Source organism: Acanthochromis polyacanthus, chromosome 7 (genome assembly GCF_021347895.1).
Source record: "Acanthochromis polyacanthus isolate Apoly-LR-REF ecotype Palm Island chromosome 7, KAUST_Apoly_ChrSc, whole genome shotgun sequence".
In the NCBI taxonomy this organism is placed as follows: domain Eukaryota; kingdom Metazoa; phylum Chordata; class Actinopteri; family Pomacentridae; genus Acanthochromis; species Acanthochromis polyacanthus.
In genome coordinates, this window is record NC_067119.1 from 32,627,195 (window position 1) to 32,644,129 (window position 16,935).

The 16,935-nt window shown below is 39.9% G+C and overlaps 1 protein-coding gene across 1 annotated transcript in view; it reads left to right on the forward strand.

Annotated features, from left to right (window-relative positions):
• The first annotated feature begins 9,521 nt into the window (after window positions 1-9,521).
• cds2 (CDP-diacylglycerol synthase (phosphatidate cytidylyltransferase) 2) overlaps window positions 9,522-16,935 on the forward strand; it is a 28,340-nt gene continuing 20,926 nt past the window's right edge. Inside the window, exon 1 of the mRNA XM_022210670.2 lies at window positions 9,522-9,766. Coding sequence (XP_022066362.1) covers window positions 9,698-9,766 — 69 coding nt within the window. The 5' untranslated portion in view covers window positions 9,522-9,697. The remainder of the gene's footprint in view (window positions 9,767-16,935) is intronic.

The window sequence follows — 16,935 nt, forward strand, 5'->3', positions numbered from 1 at the left end:
AGTGTTTTTTGATTTACTGATGAAAACAGCTTATCCATCATTTCACTAAATATGTCAATATTAGTGCCTGGTGTTCGATATACACAGCTAACAATAATATTTTTCTTTTTTTCATTATGGATTTCTACTGTTAAGACATTCCATAATGCCTTCTACAGCAAACGTCATGCTTTCGACAACAACAAATTTGATAGAATGGTGAACAAAAAGAGCAACTCCACCCCCAATTTTGTCATTTCTGTTTACATATCTCAGCTGATAGCCATTTAAAGTAAAGTCCATTCCTCTAACACTGTTACACCAAGTTTCTGATATTGCAATAATGCTGAAAGGGTGGGTGAAACATTTTAAAAAATCTCTAATTGAATCAAAGTTAGCCATGAAATTTCAAGTGCAGTGTAAATGCCCTGAACATGCTCCAATCTGCCTGAAACTTCACATGTATGATCAGAGTCCTGCCCTGATCACATCCATATGATGAAATACACCCCCTGTCAAAAGTTGTAGGACAGGTTCTACTTTGTTTGAATGAGACAGTGTCCTAAAACTTTTGACAGGGGGTGTACACCACATAATCCTCATTAGGGTCATGTGGGGCTGGAGTCTATTCCAGCTGACTTAGTGAGAAGGCAGGGGACACCTGGACAGGTCACCAGTCTATCACAGGGCTACATATAGAGACACACAACACACTCACATTCACACTTACAGACAATTTAGAATCATCAGTTAACCTCAGCATGTTTTTGGACTGTTGGAGGAAGCCAGAGAAAACCCACGCACGCAAAGAGAGAAGACGCAAACTCCATGCAGAAGATCCCAGGAAGGCAGGGATGCAAACCGTAGGTGACGGTGCTAACCACCGAGTCACTATGCAGCCCAATTGCAGTTTTAACCAGTCAAATGTACTTGTTTCTAGCAGTGAAGAATCAAGCTGTTTAATGTAAAGAAAATCATTTTTAAGATACAAGTTTTTATATGACTGAATCCTAAATGCCTAATTATATATAGACTTTGTTGAAATACAAGTGAAGATATTTGTAAAACCTGCTGTTGCAATTTTATGTTTAACAAACTTTCAAAAACTAAAAAAGACAGAAAACAACTCATTATTACCTTGATCAGAGGGTTATGAAAGACAGTTGAAAAGTGATAAAAACTATCTGCATTGATCAGTGCTTGGGTTAAATGATTGATGATTCAAATTATGGTACTTTACTACTACACTGCCTGCCCAAAAAAAGCAACCACTTGGATTTAACTAAGCAAATTGGTAAGAACCTTTAATTAGATAATTACTGTGGTGATGAATATGTTTCAGCTGGCAAGAATTTATTTAACCCTAGTTGATACAGCTCCCTAAAAAAACATGTCTGAAGACATATCCTGTGGTCATAGAAAGGATGGTAATGTGTTTCAGAAGAGTCAAAATATTGGCCCGCATCAACTAAAGAAAACAATTAAGGAGATTTCTGAAACTACTAAAATCAGGTCAAGAACTGTCCAACGCATTATTAAAACCTGGAAGGATAATGGTGAACCTTCATCTTTGAGGAACCAATGTGGTCGGTCATGTGGTCTGATGAGTTTAGATTTACCCTGTTCCAATGCGACGGCTGCATCAGGGTAAGAAAAGAGATGGATGGAGTGATGCACTCATCATGGTTGGTGCTACAGGCTTGTGAGTGTTTGGTTAGGATCTGGGGTTGCTGCAGTTGGTCAGGTTCAGCAACGTTATGTTCCCAAAGAATGCGGTCAGCTGACTAAGTATACTACAAAATACCAGGTGTTTTCATCAATGGAGTTTTTCTTCCATGATGGCACGGGCATATTCCAAGCTGACAATCCCAGGATTCATGGGCTCACATGGTGAATGAGTAATTCAGGGAGCATGAGACATCATTTTCACACATGGATTGCCCACTAAAAAGTCCAGATCTCAGCCCCATTGAGAATCTTTGGGATGTGCTGGAGAAGATTTTGTGCAGTGGTACGACCCTCCCATTGTCAATATAAGATATTGGCAGAAAATTCATGGAACTCTGGACAGAAATAAATGTTGTGAATCTGCAGAAGCTTATTGAAATGATGCCACGGCAAATGTGTGTTGTTCTCAAAGCAACAAGTCCTCAAATTCATACGACCGCATAGGTGCACCGGAATACGACCTATGCGGTCGTATGAATGTTTGCGCCCCTACAGGGAAAATGGGGGATTTAATTCACGAAACGGCTTTTCCGTCACGAAATGGTTTTTTTTTTCACTTTCCCAGCACGGGTTTAGGGTTATGGTTAAGGTTAGGGTTAGGGATAGGGACATGGATAGTGTTAGTTAAAACTTTGTTCATGGTGACATTTCAGCTGACACACCGGAGTGTCGATATTTACTCAACCGCTAGAGGTCGGAAACGTCAAAACGTAACATGCGGTCGTAATACGGGCGTGTACAGATGACCTATGTGGTCATTTTTCTTTTGAGGACAGGCTATCTCAAAGCTAAAGGCAGTCCATCAAAATATTCGAGAATGCGACTTTTTTTGGACGGACACTCTATAATGCTAATCCAATGCTTTGACATTTTGGGAAATACTCTTCATAAGTTGTTGCTGAGAGTTTGACAGTAACATTGAAACCACTCTGAAGTCTGTCTGTAGAAATATGCAGCTACAGCTAGTTGTTGTTAGCTGAGCTTAAAGGCTGGAAAAAGAAGGAAAATAGCTCATGGCACATAACAACCTATTACTTTTACACTGTACTTTGATTACTTTGCAAACTGACACATAAGACTGTTTCAGTCTGAGAATAACCTTCTGCAGGTAAGCAAAGATGAATGTTTTGCTAACTGTTTTCCTTCAAATGATAAACCAGTCAAATGACAAAGCTTTATCCATAACTGGAGATCAAGAGAGTGCAATTGTTGTTAAAATATTGTTCCTGCTGACCAGAGGTGCTCCCCTCAGATCATGCTCTGCATCAGGTCAGACACAGCTGAAATGTTTAACCAAAGACAGCAGCAGCACAGCGCTTGTATAAACCTTACTATGTTACACTTAAAAGAGCTAAGCTACCTTCCTCAGCCCCTATGATTGATGCTCATCTCTCTCAGTGGCACAACTAGAGTTATGACTCAGCATGGACCTCTGTGGAGGGGAGTCGGACAGGGAGCATGTCAGAGGGCAGATTTATTGAAAATTCAACAGTCCGATCAATCCCTCAGCAGCTCTGCAGGCCTGCAGGCTGATGGCAGGACTGTGGAGTCGTCCTTGATATTTGGCCACGCTGCTGCTGTGTGCTGAGCTCTGCTGTCAGCAGATTCTGTTGTTGTGGAGGTGCATACATAATTGACCCGCTCTCCTCCTCCCCCTCCTCCTCCTCCTTCTCCTCCACCTCCTCCTCCACTGCCCTCCTGAGACCCTTTGAGATAAAGCAATAAATACTGAACCTCAGCATTTAGGAAGCAGCCTGCCCTGTTACTGTTGCAGGAGGGCCACAAGCATGTAATTACGTTTCCTCGTTCGGTGAGTTACACTCAGAGATCGTGGTGAAACACTGCTCAGTGTCCTTGTCATCGTGAGTGCTGACATCCTGAGTTGTTGATGTAGGAGTTTCTGAATGTTTCACAGCTTTCAGTTTTCATAGATAGGAATTTACTTTTAATCAAATGTGGAGGTGAAAGTTTAACTAAACAGAACAGCTGAGTGTTTTCTATTAGTTCAGTTTCAGTTCAAGGATTATTCTTTTCATTTATTGTTTCACTCCGTCTTGTCCTTCCCCCTTCTCCGTTCATCCTTCTGTCTCTGTCTGTCTATGTCTCTCTCCCCCCCTCTCTCTCCCTCTAACTCCATTGCTATATATAGACTTCTGCATTGCAGATGTCCCAGAGCCCTGCAGTTCTGGAGAAGCTGCTGAGGAGTCCCAGCCAAAATTTGGGCTTCCTGACACACAGAGCCCACGCAGGCAAGCAGAAGTCGCCGACTGACTGTGCACCACAGGATGGGACAGATACAGCGTGACCAGACTGAACACAGTAACGCTGAACATGTACAGTCATCGCACTGCACCAAGGATGAAGTGCCCCCCACAGAATAGAGTGAAAACCACTGCAGTCCTAATCTTTGGGTGGGTGGGTATGTTTAGTGTCATAATAATTTTATGAAGCAGTTTCCTTCTGGTTCTTGCTTTAAGAGAATTACTAGGTAATGACTCAATTCTTTTTTGTATGAATTTCTTCAACAAAAACAGTAAATTTCACATTATATGTTTATTTCAAAGCACATGTTTCTTTGGATTTAGCGATATCTATATAATATGCAAATAAATAATACATTTGGTGAAGTAATGCATCAAATACATCATCAGCAAAAGTAATAACAAAAAGCAACAGATGAAACCTTTTGAATATGATCTGAAATATAGCAAAGGCCGTTATTAAAGAGCCGAACACCTTTGGACTAAAAATGATAAAAGAATGAAACAAGATTTTAATGAGGACCTGCAGGCATCAACATCAAGGTTCATCAGTGGTTAATATTTTATTAAATACTGACAATAGTTTCTCTTCTTCTCAGGTAAATGAATCCCTGCGACATCAGTCAAATTAAAAGGAAAAATAAATGTTATCCATCATTAATGTGATACATTGTGCAGTGATGGCTGATGTGTGATTGTCAACTTATGTCACATATTTGCAAAGAACCTCTCAACAACCAGACAAATCAGACATTAGAGAAAAAAGACATGATATAAAAGGAACACAAAATAATATAAAGAGACTCATGTCAAGAGGATTTGAAAGGATTAATTAGACGATAAAAAATAAGCTGGGCATGCCTGAAGGCGAAACATAGCTGGAGCGTGAACAGAGGCAGAACACTGTAAACTGACAGCTTTAGTTCCTCTGTTTATCAGGAATCTGTAATGTAAACATCACTAGATGTAATCTCTTCTGTGTGGTAATGCAAAGACCTGCCATAATTCATTCATTCATGTGGTCACAACAAACCACTGGTAAAACTGAGAGCAACAATCAATGAAAGTCCTGTAGTTCAGTGCAGTAGAGAAACCAAAAGAATGACTAGTTGTCCCCCGCCACGCGAACGCGCGAAGAGGGGGACCTAGTATTCGCCTCCGTCCGTCCGTCCATACGCCCCGCATCCTTGTCTGCGCGATATCTCATGAAGGAATTGTCGAATCTTCTTCAAACTTGATGTCAACATGTATTAGGATGATCCCCCGACACCAGTCAATTTGGGTGACTTCGCATAATTTTCAAGGTCACACCGAGCGTTTGTTGACTTTGACTTTCAAATCCTTGTCTGCGGCGGGGGACATAGACACGTTAGTGGCAAACACTTGTTAACCTTCGGATTAGTCTCAGGATTTGGAGACTGTTGTCTGAGTGATGCATACAAATGTAAACTGCTTCACTCTGACGATCCTGAATAATCCTGCTCTGTTTCACAGCCTTATTAATGCTCATTCACCTCCAGCTCTGGAGAAAGTGAACGCTGTCCAGAGTGACGTCAGATCTTATTGAACTGTTGTATTTGGGCTGCAATGCTGCTCACCCTTTCACTTCTTCTGCAACAGCGGTAGGCCATTAAGTATTTATAACTGCTGGCTACTGTCAGGCTATAGAGCTGACACACACACACATGCGCGCGTGCGCGCACACACACACACAAACACACACGGTGTATTCCTATCCTTGTGGGGACTTACCATTGACTCCCATTCATATCTAACCCCTAACCCTTACCCTAACCTTAACCCAGACCAAAACAATGCCCAACCCTAAAGAAACGTTTTTGCACTTTTACTTTTTTCAGTAACAACAACATGGCCAAGAAAACACTGTTTCCATTTGTGGGGACCCAAATGAGGTCCCCACAAATGACATTTCTTTTGATTTTCCTATGGTTGTGAGGACATTAGGTCCCCACAACCCCTATAATTATCCACACACACACACACACACACACACACACACACACACACACACACAAGCTTCTATTGTAGTGAGCATTTGCTGCCACTTGGCGTTAAAGGTGCAAATTACAGATCATTTCAGAGGCCAGATCCACACTCTACAATCAAGTGTTCCTGAGTTTTCAGGGACACTTGACAGCCAGACTTTAGCGAAATGAAACTATAAATGCTATACATGCACTTGTCTAATTAAAAGGCCTTCTAGGATAATAATGTGCTCTTTCTGTAATGATTAAATATATACCTGGCACAGTTTAGAACTCTGAATTCTCTATACATGAAAAGGAAACGTTCCTGTTATGAAGCCAAGTTATTAAACACAATGAGAGTGAGTGATGAATGACTTTGTAACAGAAGATATGGGGGTGGCATGGCTCATTGGGTAGCGTGGCCGTCTTGTTACTGGAAGGTTGCCGGTTCGATCCTCGGCCTGTTGTGCTCATGTCGAGGTGTCCCTGAGCAAGACACTGAACCCCTAATTGCTCCTAATGGGTCGTGGTTAGTGCCTTGCATGGCAGCTTCTGCCATCAGTGTGTGTGAATGGGTAAATGTGACATATCATGTAAAGTGCTTTGGATAAAAGCGCTATATAAATACAACCATTTACCATTTAAAAGATATGAAAAGCATCAAGAGCAATGCTGAAATTGAACTTTTACAATGTCTCATTTGATCAAGAATCTATGACCTGGTACAAAAGCCTCAACAGGAGCCTTAATCCTCTGATGCACAGCATAGGTCAGAAGTGACCCAAATCCATTGGACAATGAATATCTCCTGACTCACACTGCCCATCAAAAGGTTACAGTCCCTACATATCCACTGTTCTCTACCCGAATGATTTAGTTATTAATAATCAAAATAATAATAATAAAAAAATTGGCTATACATATATAGTTATAGCCAGTGGCGGCTGATGGTGAAATTTGTTGGGTGGGCTAACAAATGTATAATACCGATTAAATGGTTAACACAGCTGCAAAAGCAACATCACCTATGATACACACAGTTACATCAATTACAGGTACACTATACTTTTTTAGTGCTCTACATCCTCGCTCTCTCTCCCTCCCTCTCCCTCTCTCTCTCTCTCTCTCACACACACACACGCACGCGCACGCACACACACACACACACACACACACACGCACCGGTTGTCTCATCAGCTTGCACAGCCACAAATCCACAAATTGTTGAGTTCATGCGGTATCTCCCCCATAAAGTAAGCATGGGAAACAGAAAAGTGAATTCTTAGCTATACTTGCCGTTAGCCAGTCCTTTCTGTCAAACCAAGAAACGCAAAACTTACGATTTTGTCGTTTGTTCCGTTGAGTTATTTGAACATTGTTTGGCCGACGTGATCCCAGTCTCTTAACTTCCAGCTTTTCCTGCAAAGACATTGAGGAAAATGGACATGAAAGCAAATAATCCACCTCGTTCATGCTAATGCCCGTCATAGCTTAACTTTCTCTCACTCCTTCCTAACTCTGCCACAAATAGCAGCACCGGTGTATTAACTCGCTGTTATTGGTCAAAAGTCAGCGGCCTGTGGGCTGAGTGAAGTTAGCCCAAATGATCAGTAAATTACGGAGGCGGGACAATGACACCTGTCAATCACTTACAAGAACGAAATGAATGAAAGCGGACTGTATCTGCTGGGGCTGTAAAAAATAAGCCCATTGAGAGATATTCTATGTTTTTCTGTTGACTGATTGGTGCTGTTGCTACCTTTGGTTTCACCTAAACTTAAAACAATCTGTTGTAAGTTATTTAAAAAATAATTTTCTCATCTTTTTTTGTGTTTACGTGGGAGGGCTTAACCCTGTTAGCCCATTTATACCAGCCGTACCTGGTTATAGCTCTTTAAAAATCTACAGTAGCAGCACTCCAGAGTATTTTTCTTGAATATAGCCCACACCCCCACATGACATCAGAGGACTCAGTTGTCGACGTCAAGTTAGACAGAGTACAACTAAATACCAGGTGATCATACTTTAGGAATAAAAGCACAAATTTAAAACAAAAACATCTTGACATCTCACAAAGAGAGAAAAAGAGGTTGTAGAGAGAAAATGTGTACTATATACATCAAATAATGAAAATGTGTGTGCTACAAAGGAGATACAACTGCTTGAATCTGTTTTCTCTGTGTCACGCTGTCGTGATTTTTAAAATCACATTTACTTCTAAATCAAGCTGTGTTTAGAGTGTACATTTTTAAATCAGAGACTTTTAAGTGCTCCCTTTGATGGAAAGTTCACTAAACAAGGTGTGAAAGTTCTAAAATTTTGTCATTAGTTTAAAATCTGTAATCCTGTGGTTGACAATTTTTTTCAACATTATCAGTAAAGCAGAGGGAAAACAATTATCAAGCATCCAGCCCACATTTACCCATAAACTTTAACTCTCCTCCCATCCAGCAGGAATTACAGGACTCTCTGCTTTCACAGCAACAGGCTCAGTAAAAGCTTCTTTCCTGACACTGAGATAGTGCAGAGCTTCACTCCACAACGTGAAGCATTATTGCATTCATTTCATTTCAGTCTCAGTGCTTATATTTTGCACTTCTCCATAGGTTGAACATCTCACAATCTTTAGACTACAATTATTTAACTTGTTCATTCATAAGACTGTACATATTTTGTCCAAACAACCCTATATATCTGTGTTTTTATTCATCAGTCTCATTTTACTTTGAATCTCACACTGTTGGACAATTTTTGCATAGTGCAATTAGTGTTCTGTGGTTGTTTTTGGTGTACCTCCCCATGGACACCAGATGTACAGTAGCTCTAGTGCAAGTACTTTTAATTCACTGATGATTTAATATCTGTCTAAATCGTCAGTGAATTAGTGAATGCTTGTAAATATGTACATAAATAACTCACTAACTGACTGATGGTCCAGATGGAGAAGGGGTAAGAATAAATAAGCTTATGCTTCATCCTACTCCTTTTTGGATATGTTGGGTTATTATTTCTTGCTTAGTGTTTATTTTGTTTGTTTATGTTGTTATTGTTTTAAACATTTTGATTGTTTTTGTAGATTTTTTCTCATGTCTGAAATAAAGAAACATTCATCCATTCATTCATTCATTCACTGTGCACTGACGCTGCAAAAACAAAACAAAACAATAAAATAAAATTTAAAAAAACGTATGCTGTCCTCTTTCCAGTGCTTCTCTTCTCTCTGTGTGTAACATATTTGATACATTATTTAATGACACTGTAAAACTGTTTCATTAAAGCTGTAGTATTTACTTTTACCTACACACATTTGTAAGTCACTTTATTCTTTCAGATTTTTGAATTAGATGCTAACTGTGTTCATCAGCTTTGTACTTGCACTCTGCACAATGGAAATTAAAGGATGACATCATCCTTTTTTGGCAAACAATCTATAAATAATTTAACAGTTTGTATTACCATTTGGATTTCCTCTTTTTTTTAAAAAAAAAGGATATTTTAGATGTGGAGTCTGGCAGCATCATGTTGCTCGTGTCAGCTCAACGAGGCCTTTATTGTGAAAACCAAAGATTGTGTTTACGTGTTATTGCTGTAGATTTGTTATCGATCGCGTTCTTCGACAGAAAAGTGTTACTGGTGAAATCTAGCTGGGAGCTTAGCAGAAGATCTGTCAGTCCAAAAAAGGAGTTTGTGTGTCGGAGCCTCCGGACCTTCGCTGTTGTCGTTCGGCTACGACCCGCTAAGATGACGGAGCTAAGACACCGTGGAGCCCGTGACACCGAACCGCTCCAGCAGCAGCCGTCAGAGGACAAGGTAACGTTAGCCACAACTCAGTCCTGCCATTTACTGTGAGGCTAACGCTACCTAGCAGCTAGCTGCTCCACAGTCACAGTGTTTTATCCCGCGGTTTGCGTGACAGGACAAAAGTCTTTTCAGAGTCATTTAATAATGTAATGTTGTTTTTTGGGGCACAGTCGCCTACTTACAGGAGTGACGGCTGTAATTTAAAAGCTCGTTCAAACCACGGGAACATGACTTACAAATCATCCGCCAAACTGCTCCTATTTTAGACATGATTGGCTGAAGCGACTTACGGTCTTCCTGCCTGAGCGTTGGTTTCGAAAACAACAGCGACCCAAATGCAAAAGTTGAAATGGTATCGAAGCTACTTCTGCATTTTTCGTCTTACATATGCCGATGTAAAGAATGACTGTTCTTGTGTAACAGCACCCTTTTAATTGTTTTTCTACCGGCGTTTTTATTTGATGTGAGGCACTGCAACTGTAAATTGTGAGATTTTAAACTGATATTTGGTGAGACGTTCTTCAGCTAGCTACTTACAACCTTTCACCGGCAAAGCTTTGCATGTCGTCTTTTGCAACAACCTGTTCAGACTGTTTTCCTGACAAATGTTTTCTTTAGCAGCAGCGTTAGCTAGAGTTAGCTGTTTACTTTAGCTTGTTTACTGTTAGCCTGACGTGGTCCCTGTAGCAGCATTAGCTCTGCTGCTCTCACTGCTGCAACAACATCTGCTGCTGCTATGCAGCCAGATGTTAGAATCAATATGGAGTTGGATTCAAACTGCAGGCACGTAAATGCATCTTCTGTGTTGTCAACACGAGTGTTAAATATAGACTGTATGGTGTTAAAAGATGTGTAACTGGGAAAGGGGCGTGGTGAGCCGTGATGGATGTGGGATGAATCTCGGACGAGATGATTAGAGAGAATTGGAGAACACATTAAAGCAGATGGGAAAGTAGTGGAGCCATTAGTCCCGACATCAAACCACATGGGGCAAGTCGATTTAGCAGGGAATCCCACAAAGTACTATGACTTTTATTTTATGAATTTCTCGGTTGTGGTGCATTTTCAGAGCAGCCTACTTTATGAGCTTGCCTTTTGAGTCATATAGTCATATAATAAATAGTATTAGGTAAAGTGCTGTTTAGGTACCATCCTGGCAGTTTTTATGCTTATTTTGTCATTTACTGGTAAGCAAAATAAGTTGATTCAGTTTTAAACATTTTCTTTTTTCAGAATGATTTGGTTTATTGCATTCAATACACAATGTCCTTCCTGTGTTTTACCTTCATATGACAGTAGTTTTTCAAGCAAAGCTCAAATGCAGACACTGGAATGTTACAAGTCAAGTAAGGGTTTAGACTCCCTATTATAATGGTGATCAGTTATTGAAGCAAATAATCAATCAATTAGTCAGATTTTGCATAAACTTTGTGACCTTTATTCACAAAATCAGCTTTTAAACTTAGCATAAGGTTGTTTTAGGTGTGTGCTAACTCAAAGTAAAATCAGTAAAAATGCTTGTTGTAGTAAATCTTTACTTTTTGTAATTATTATTGGTACTGCATGTTGTTTTAGTTGCTTAGTTTCATAAAAATTTTGCGTTCAGTCATTTGATTTTTGTTAGTTTAAATTTAGTCTGTCAGTGACATTTAAGTTGAGTTAGTGTGTTTTTAATTTTTAAAACTTCTAAGCATTTTTAGGCTACATCTTTATGTATGGTTGCCATAGTTACAGGTACTCTCTTCAGTAAATCCCGTTAATGTTATCATCTCCAAACCGTTCTCTCTTTCTGTTAGAACTGTTCGTACAGCATTACTGCTACCAGACTGCTCTCTTCACTACACAGCAGGATTTCATTCAGCAAATGAGTCCCTCATTTGTTCATTGAGATGCTGTTCACTGTCTGTGTTAACACAGAGATATTTCTTGAGTGAACATGTATAGGATGACATAAATGGAGGGCAGTTCTCAACCCTAGAACTGACTCAGTCCTTCTGACAACAACATGAACGGTATCTGACTCAAAGTAGCATTACATCCTCATCGCCTGTGTTGCATTAGTGTTACATTAATGTTCTCACAACTGTCAGCGGGTACATGTGTGTTGGTAGTTTGTATCAGCTGTTGTCTTGCTGCTTCTTGTCAATGTAAGATACTTCTTAACAGTTCAACAGGTCATCTGTTTCTGAACAAGAGAGAAACTTGTACTCATCATGAAGCTACAGTGTGATTTCACAGACATTAATTGCTGCTACGACATGGCAATTTCTAGTTCCAAGCTTTGTTATAATACTTACAAGAAAAGCACCCCAAGGCTGTTTATTCCCTCATATGGCATTGTCAGAAATGCAACATGTTTTTGTAGACATGCAACATTTGTTTATTAGTTATTGAAGATCAGAAATCACAGCAACATAAAATGCAAATGTACCCACAAACAAAATGACCTTCGGCTGAGCACAGGCGTGTGTTTGTATGTGTACATTATACACGGATACCAAACTGTGTGACATAAATATGTAGCGAGCGGCGGGAATTGATGGGACTCAGAAACACCTCCACAATTTAGTCAATTGTTCCTTGTATCATTTCTGACAGATAAGTCCTGATAAGTCCACAGCAGTCGATTTGTAGTAGGATCACAGTCATGTGATTGTCAGCACGCAGCTGATGTAGCATTCACTTGTTGTCATAGTTACAGTGACACTGTGCCATGATCTGGCAATAATACAGAAATCTTTAACAAATCTTCGGATCCAGACTATAAGCTGCATCACTGCCAAAGTCTAATCACTTGGTCCTTGTGTCATTTCTGACCTTCCCTGAAAATTTCATCCAAATCCGTTTGTCCGTTTTTGAGTAATGTTGCTAACAGAAGGAATAACAGATTCACAGACAAACGCACCGATCGTCACATAATTTCGCCGCATTCCTTGGTGGAATAATGAAGACCAACATTATTATTTTGGTGCGTCATTGTTATTTCAGTTCTTCTGTGCTGAGATCAGCAGTAAAACTAGTCTACTTGCAGCATATGTCCTCTGACTGTGAGAAGGCGTTGCATGTTTTTATATAATCCAGTGAAGATGGCAGTCCTTATGTGCTGTAAAGCGTTTACAGTCACACGACTCACATCTGGCTGTTACTCACAACAGGTAGTGACACCTTTTAATGTCAGAACATTCCAAGAGAACACAAATGCACGTGTTGATGTCTCCAACTCATCGACAGTTACATTTATTGGCAACTGTTTTGGTCTTCAGTCTTTGTCAGCATACGCTGACTACATTGATTATTCATTGCACCCCTTGTGTCAAGACTGAATAATTTACGTGTCGAATTGATAGCAGTATAATGCAAAATGTAGTCAGGTAAGTCCTGGTTTAAACATCCTGATTTAAGAGAACATTAGGTTAAAGCCATACAACAGTAACAAGCACAGTTCATGCAAATTATCATGCCTTTAAGCTGAGTGAAGACCATAGACAGTGTCTCACAATCATGTGATCAGGGACATTTATTACTGCAGTAAGTTGCTCATGGGTTCAAACCTGGTGACATCATGGTCACGTGAAATAATAGAATTTTAGTATTTATTATATGAACAGCTTTGAATTCAATAACATGGGTTTATTGAATGACATCAGTTTATCTAAGATACATTTTTGTGGTGTTTTGCATGATTGAGAATCAGGTGAAATTCAGTTCACTAATTTATGAATGAGTCACTCTTTGTTTGAACCATTAAATATGCCTCAGACTTTAGTTCTCATGCCATGGCACATTGTCAGACTGTGTACTTTTCCATTTAAAGACAAATGGCTTCCTCTCAGGCGATATCAGTAGACTCACTCTAAACCACGTCGACCATCTGAACACACGTGTGATCTTTGGCTATTCCAAACATTTCCAAACAGTTGCTCTAAGATATTTGTGTTTGATGAACTCGCAGCACGACACAACTGAAAACCAGATCACCAGCCTCCCAGATTGGTTTCTGTATTGTCTGAAGGAATCACTTCACTGCGTCTAATAGCTGTAAACTCCCAGTGAAAATAGCTTTTCACAGCTCAGACACAGATTTCTCAAATGAATTTGAGATTTAAGAAAAAACAAGCATAAACACAGAGGCACTATTGCCTGTACAAGACAACCAGAAAGGGGAGGAGTGTTGATGTGAAAGGAGTGCCTATTTTTAACTCAAGCATCCTGAATGACGGATATTGTCACCATAGAAACCAGCAGATGGAGAATTGGCCTGTGTGTGTGTCTATGTGTGTTCTTATGCACGCCTCTGTATCCAGTGAGTGGAGTCTGACATCTGTGTGACAGTGCCTTCTCTTGCATAAGAGTGTGTCATATCATTTGAAAGAAAGTTAATGAAATTTTGCCCATCTTGGGAAATGCAGTTTTTGCTTGGCTGAGTTAATGCTTAGAGATGGTGTAACAGCTCAGGGAATCACTGCTTTGTTTGGATTTTGGACGCTGGTGGAGAAACACTGACTGTTACAGCTGATAAAATGTGATTCTCAACCTGCACATTCAGGTTCTCTTCAAAGTGTGGCAGAGAATTTCTGTTTTCTGTTGTAATGGGAACCCTTTCTCATTTTATAACAATATTTCTCACTTGGCAGTAGTAGTGGCTGAAAGATTATGTGACAGTCTTTTGAAGTAAAACTACAATCCAGGATCTTTCTTTCAGATTTCCATGTAGTCACTTGAGTAGTTGTACATATTAGAGATTGATCAATATGTTTTTTCAAGGCGGATATCAATGCCAATTGTTATTTATTATTGGACAAATAGCAGAAATATATATTTGCTGTTAAAATAAAAAATATTGGTGTCAAAGTTTCATCACGTCCAAAATAACACACTTGAAAATTTTCCTCTTAATTGGATGATTTACCAAACCAATATTCTGTTGACTCCGAGTGCATCTGGTTGCCTGAATACAAAACTTATTAATTCAACTAAAGGCTAAAGGTCCACATCACCAAGCTCTGCATCCTGTTTTTGTTCACATTTTTCTATAGATCCACTAGGTGCAGTGATTTCTATGTCCAATACTTTGATGCTTCTGTCAGGATTTTAGTCCTCTCTCCGCTATTCTGTATTGACCTTGCTGTTTTCCGTTGACAGAATTAGCTGCAAGACTGATTTTGTGGTGCTCCTCCATGCAATTTATCTGCCGTTGTCGAGAGTCTTTGATTCAATGGACAAACTGCAAATCCACTGTCTTGAACCACAGTAGATGTAGTTGGCAGTCAGACGTTGCAGAATCCTTGTTCTGCTCTGCAGCCTCAGTGAGATTGCTGTAGCGGCACATGAACCAGTTTAGTTGTGGTTGGAGTCGCCCTCCAGCTCCCAGTAGGTCTCTCAGGGAGCAGAACAAGGACTCCTGTCACCAGCTGCAGTCCAAGATGGTTCAGTTGGAGTTCAACCACAGGATGAGACTCACTGGAGAAGCAGCTGAATGGCATCAAGGACATGACAGTGACCTGACCAGCCTGGCCCACTGGTGGATTAACACAAAATTTAACACACTGCTGCCAGCTTTAGCAGCAACGGCATCCATCCAGGGGGACCCGTCAGCAACCAGAGATCGTCTAGCCACAAGGTGAAAATGCTAACCACCAAGTCACCGTGGAGCACAGCGATGGCATTTACTATATATAATAATGATATAACATCATGACATTGCCCACCTCTGTGGAGCAGTATCATATATTTTTAATATAAATATGTTGATTTTGGCCAGTATGATCAAACAAATAGCTTTGTGTTGCAACTGAATAATTTGGTATCCAGCAGTATGCAATTACAATGTGTCATTCTAATGTGAAAACCATCCATCCATCCATCCATCATCTATACACCGCTTAATCCTCATTTGGGTTGCAGGGGTGCTGGAGTCTATCCCAGCTGACTTAGGGTGAAGGCAGGGGACACCCTGGACATGCACCAGTGTATCACAGAGCGACACATTCATTTTTTTCTATATATACAGACTGAAAATTATCTTTAAAAAAATGTAATTATAAATAGAAACTGTTAAAATACTGCTGTTTATATTATACAATGTTACCATCAAACTAATCCATAACAGTTGCATTTAATAGATGAGGCTCTGTGGGTGACAGCAGTTTTCTATAATATACTGTTAAGCTAGTTAAAGGACGGACGTAAAGCCTTGAAATAGTAGATAATTCCGTCTTTGCTGTCAACATTGTAAACATACCTATGTGGAAATGAGCACAAAATGACATGAGGTTGCAAAGTAAAATTAGAGGACATATGAAAAGACCTGCCATTGAGAGAAAAGGCAACAAAGCTATATTATTAATACAGAAAATATCCAGCTGCAGTATGGTTGCAGTTATCAAGCCAAAGTGTGAGACTGAGTGGGTGTCACAAAACAGCACGTCAGCCATCTGCTGCATAAATGTGAGGTGACAGAGTCCGAGCCTAATTTGGTCACCAGCACCAGAGAGGTCAGTGGGGGGGTAAAAAGTGAAAGGACGAGCTGACCTGAAGAAACCTCAGAGGAGCTGTAACTGAAGACAGCCATCATATTCACTATTGTTACCATGGAGAGGCAGAGATCAGTGTGGTTTAAACAGGCTTCCATCAAAGAACAGATGGTTCTGAGAAATCAACAATATGGATGGAGATGATTTGGCGCAGCGTTTAGCCTCCCACACACAACCCTGCTGAGGCAGCCCTGCTCCTGTTTGCCTAATACAGTTAGTCCAGATCTGATATGATGAATCTGATGCTGTTTGTAAAGCAATAAATCCCTATTTGTCTGACTACATATCAGTTACTGTGTATAGAACATATATGTATTTTAAATTAAGTGGCTCCTGAGGCTGTAAAGCACCCCTCATCCACGGACCACAGGTGTTTTAAGTTACTTTGACTGATTAGTGATTTTCTTCATATTCTGTGGTAATACAGATTGCACTTGTTCACTCTAAGCCCCTCCCCAGAATGGAGATGTACAACAGTTATGCCCATCTTTGGATTTTTATATATTATATATATTTAAAGATTTTGGTTAATGGTGTCTTTTTTGTAATCACACAACAGTATAGGGACAAAACTGTATTTTGTTCTTCTGTTTCAATCTACAAATGTTGTAACTTGACACTTACAGTAGTAACCTAGATTTACCA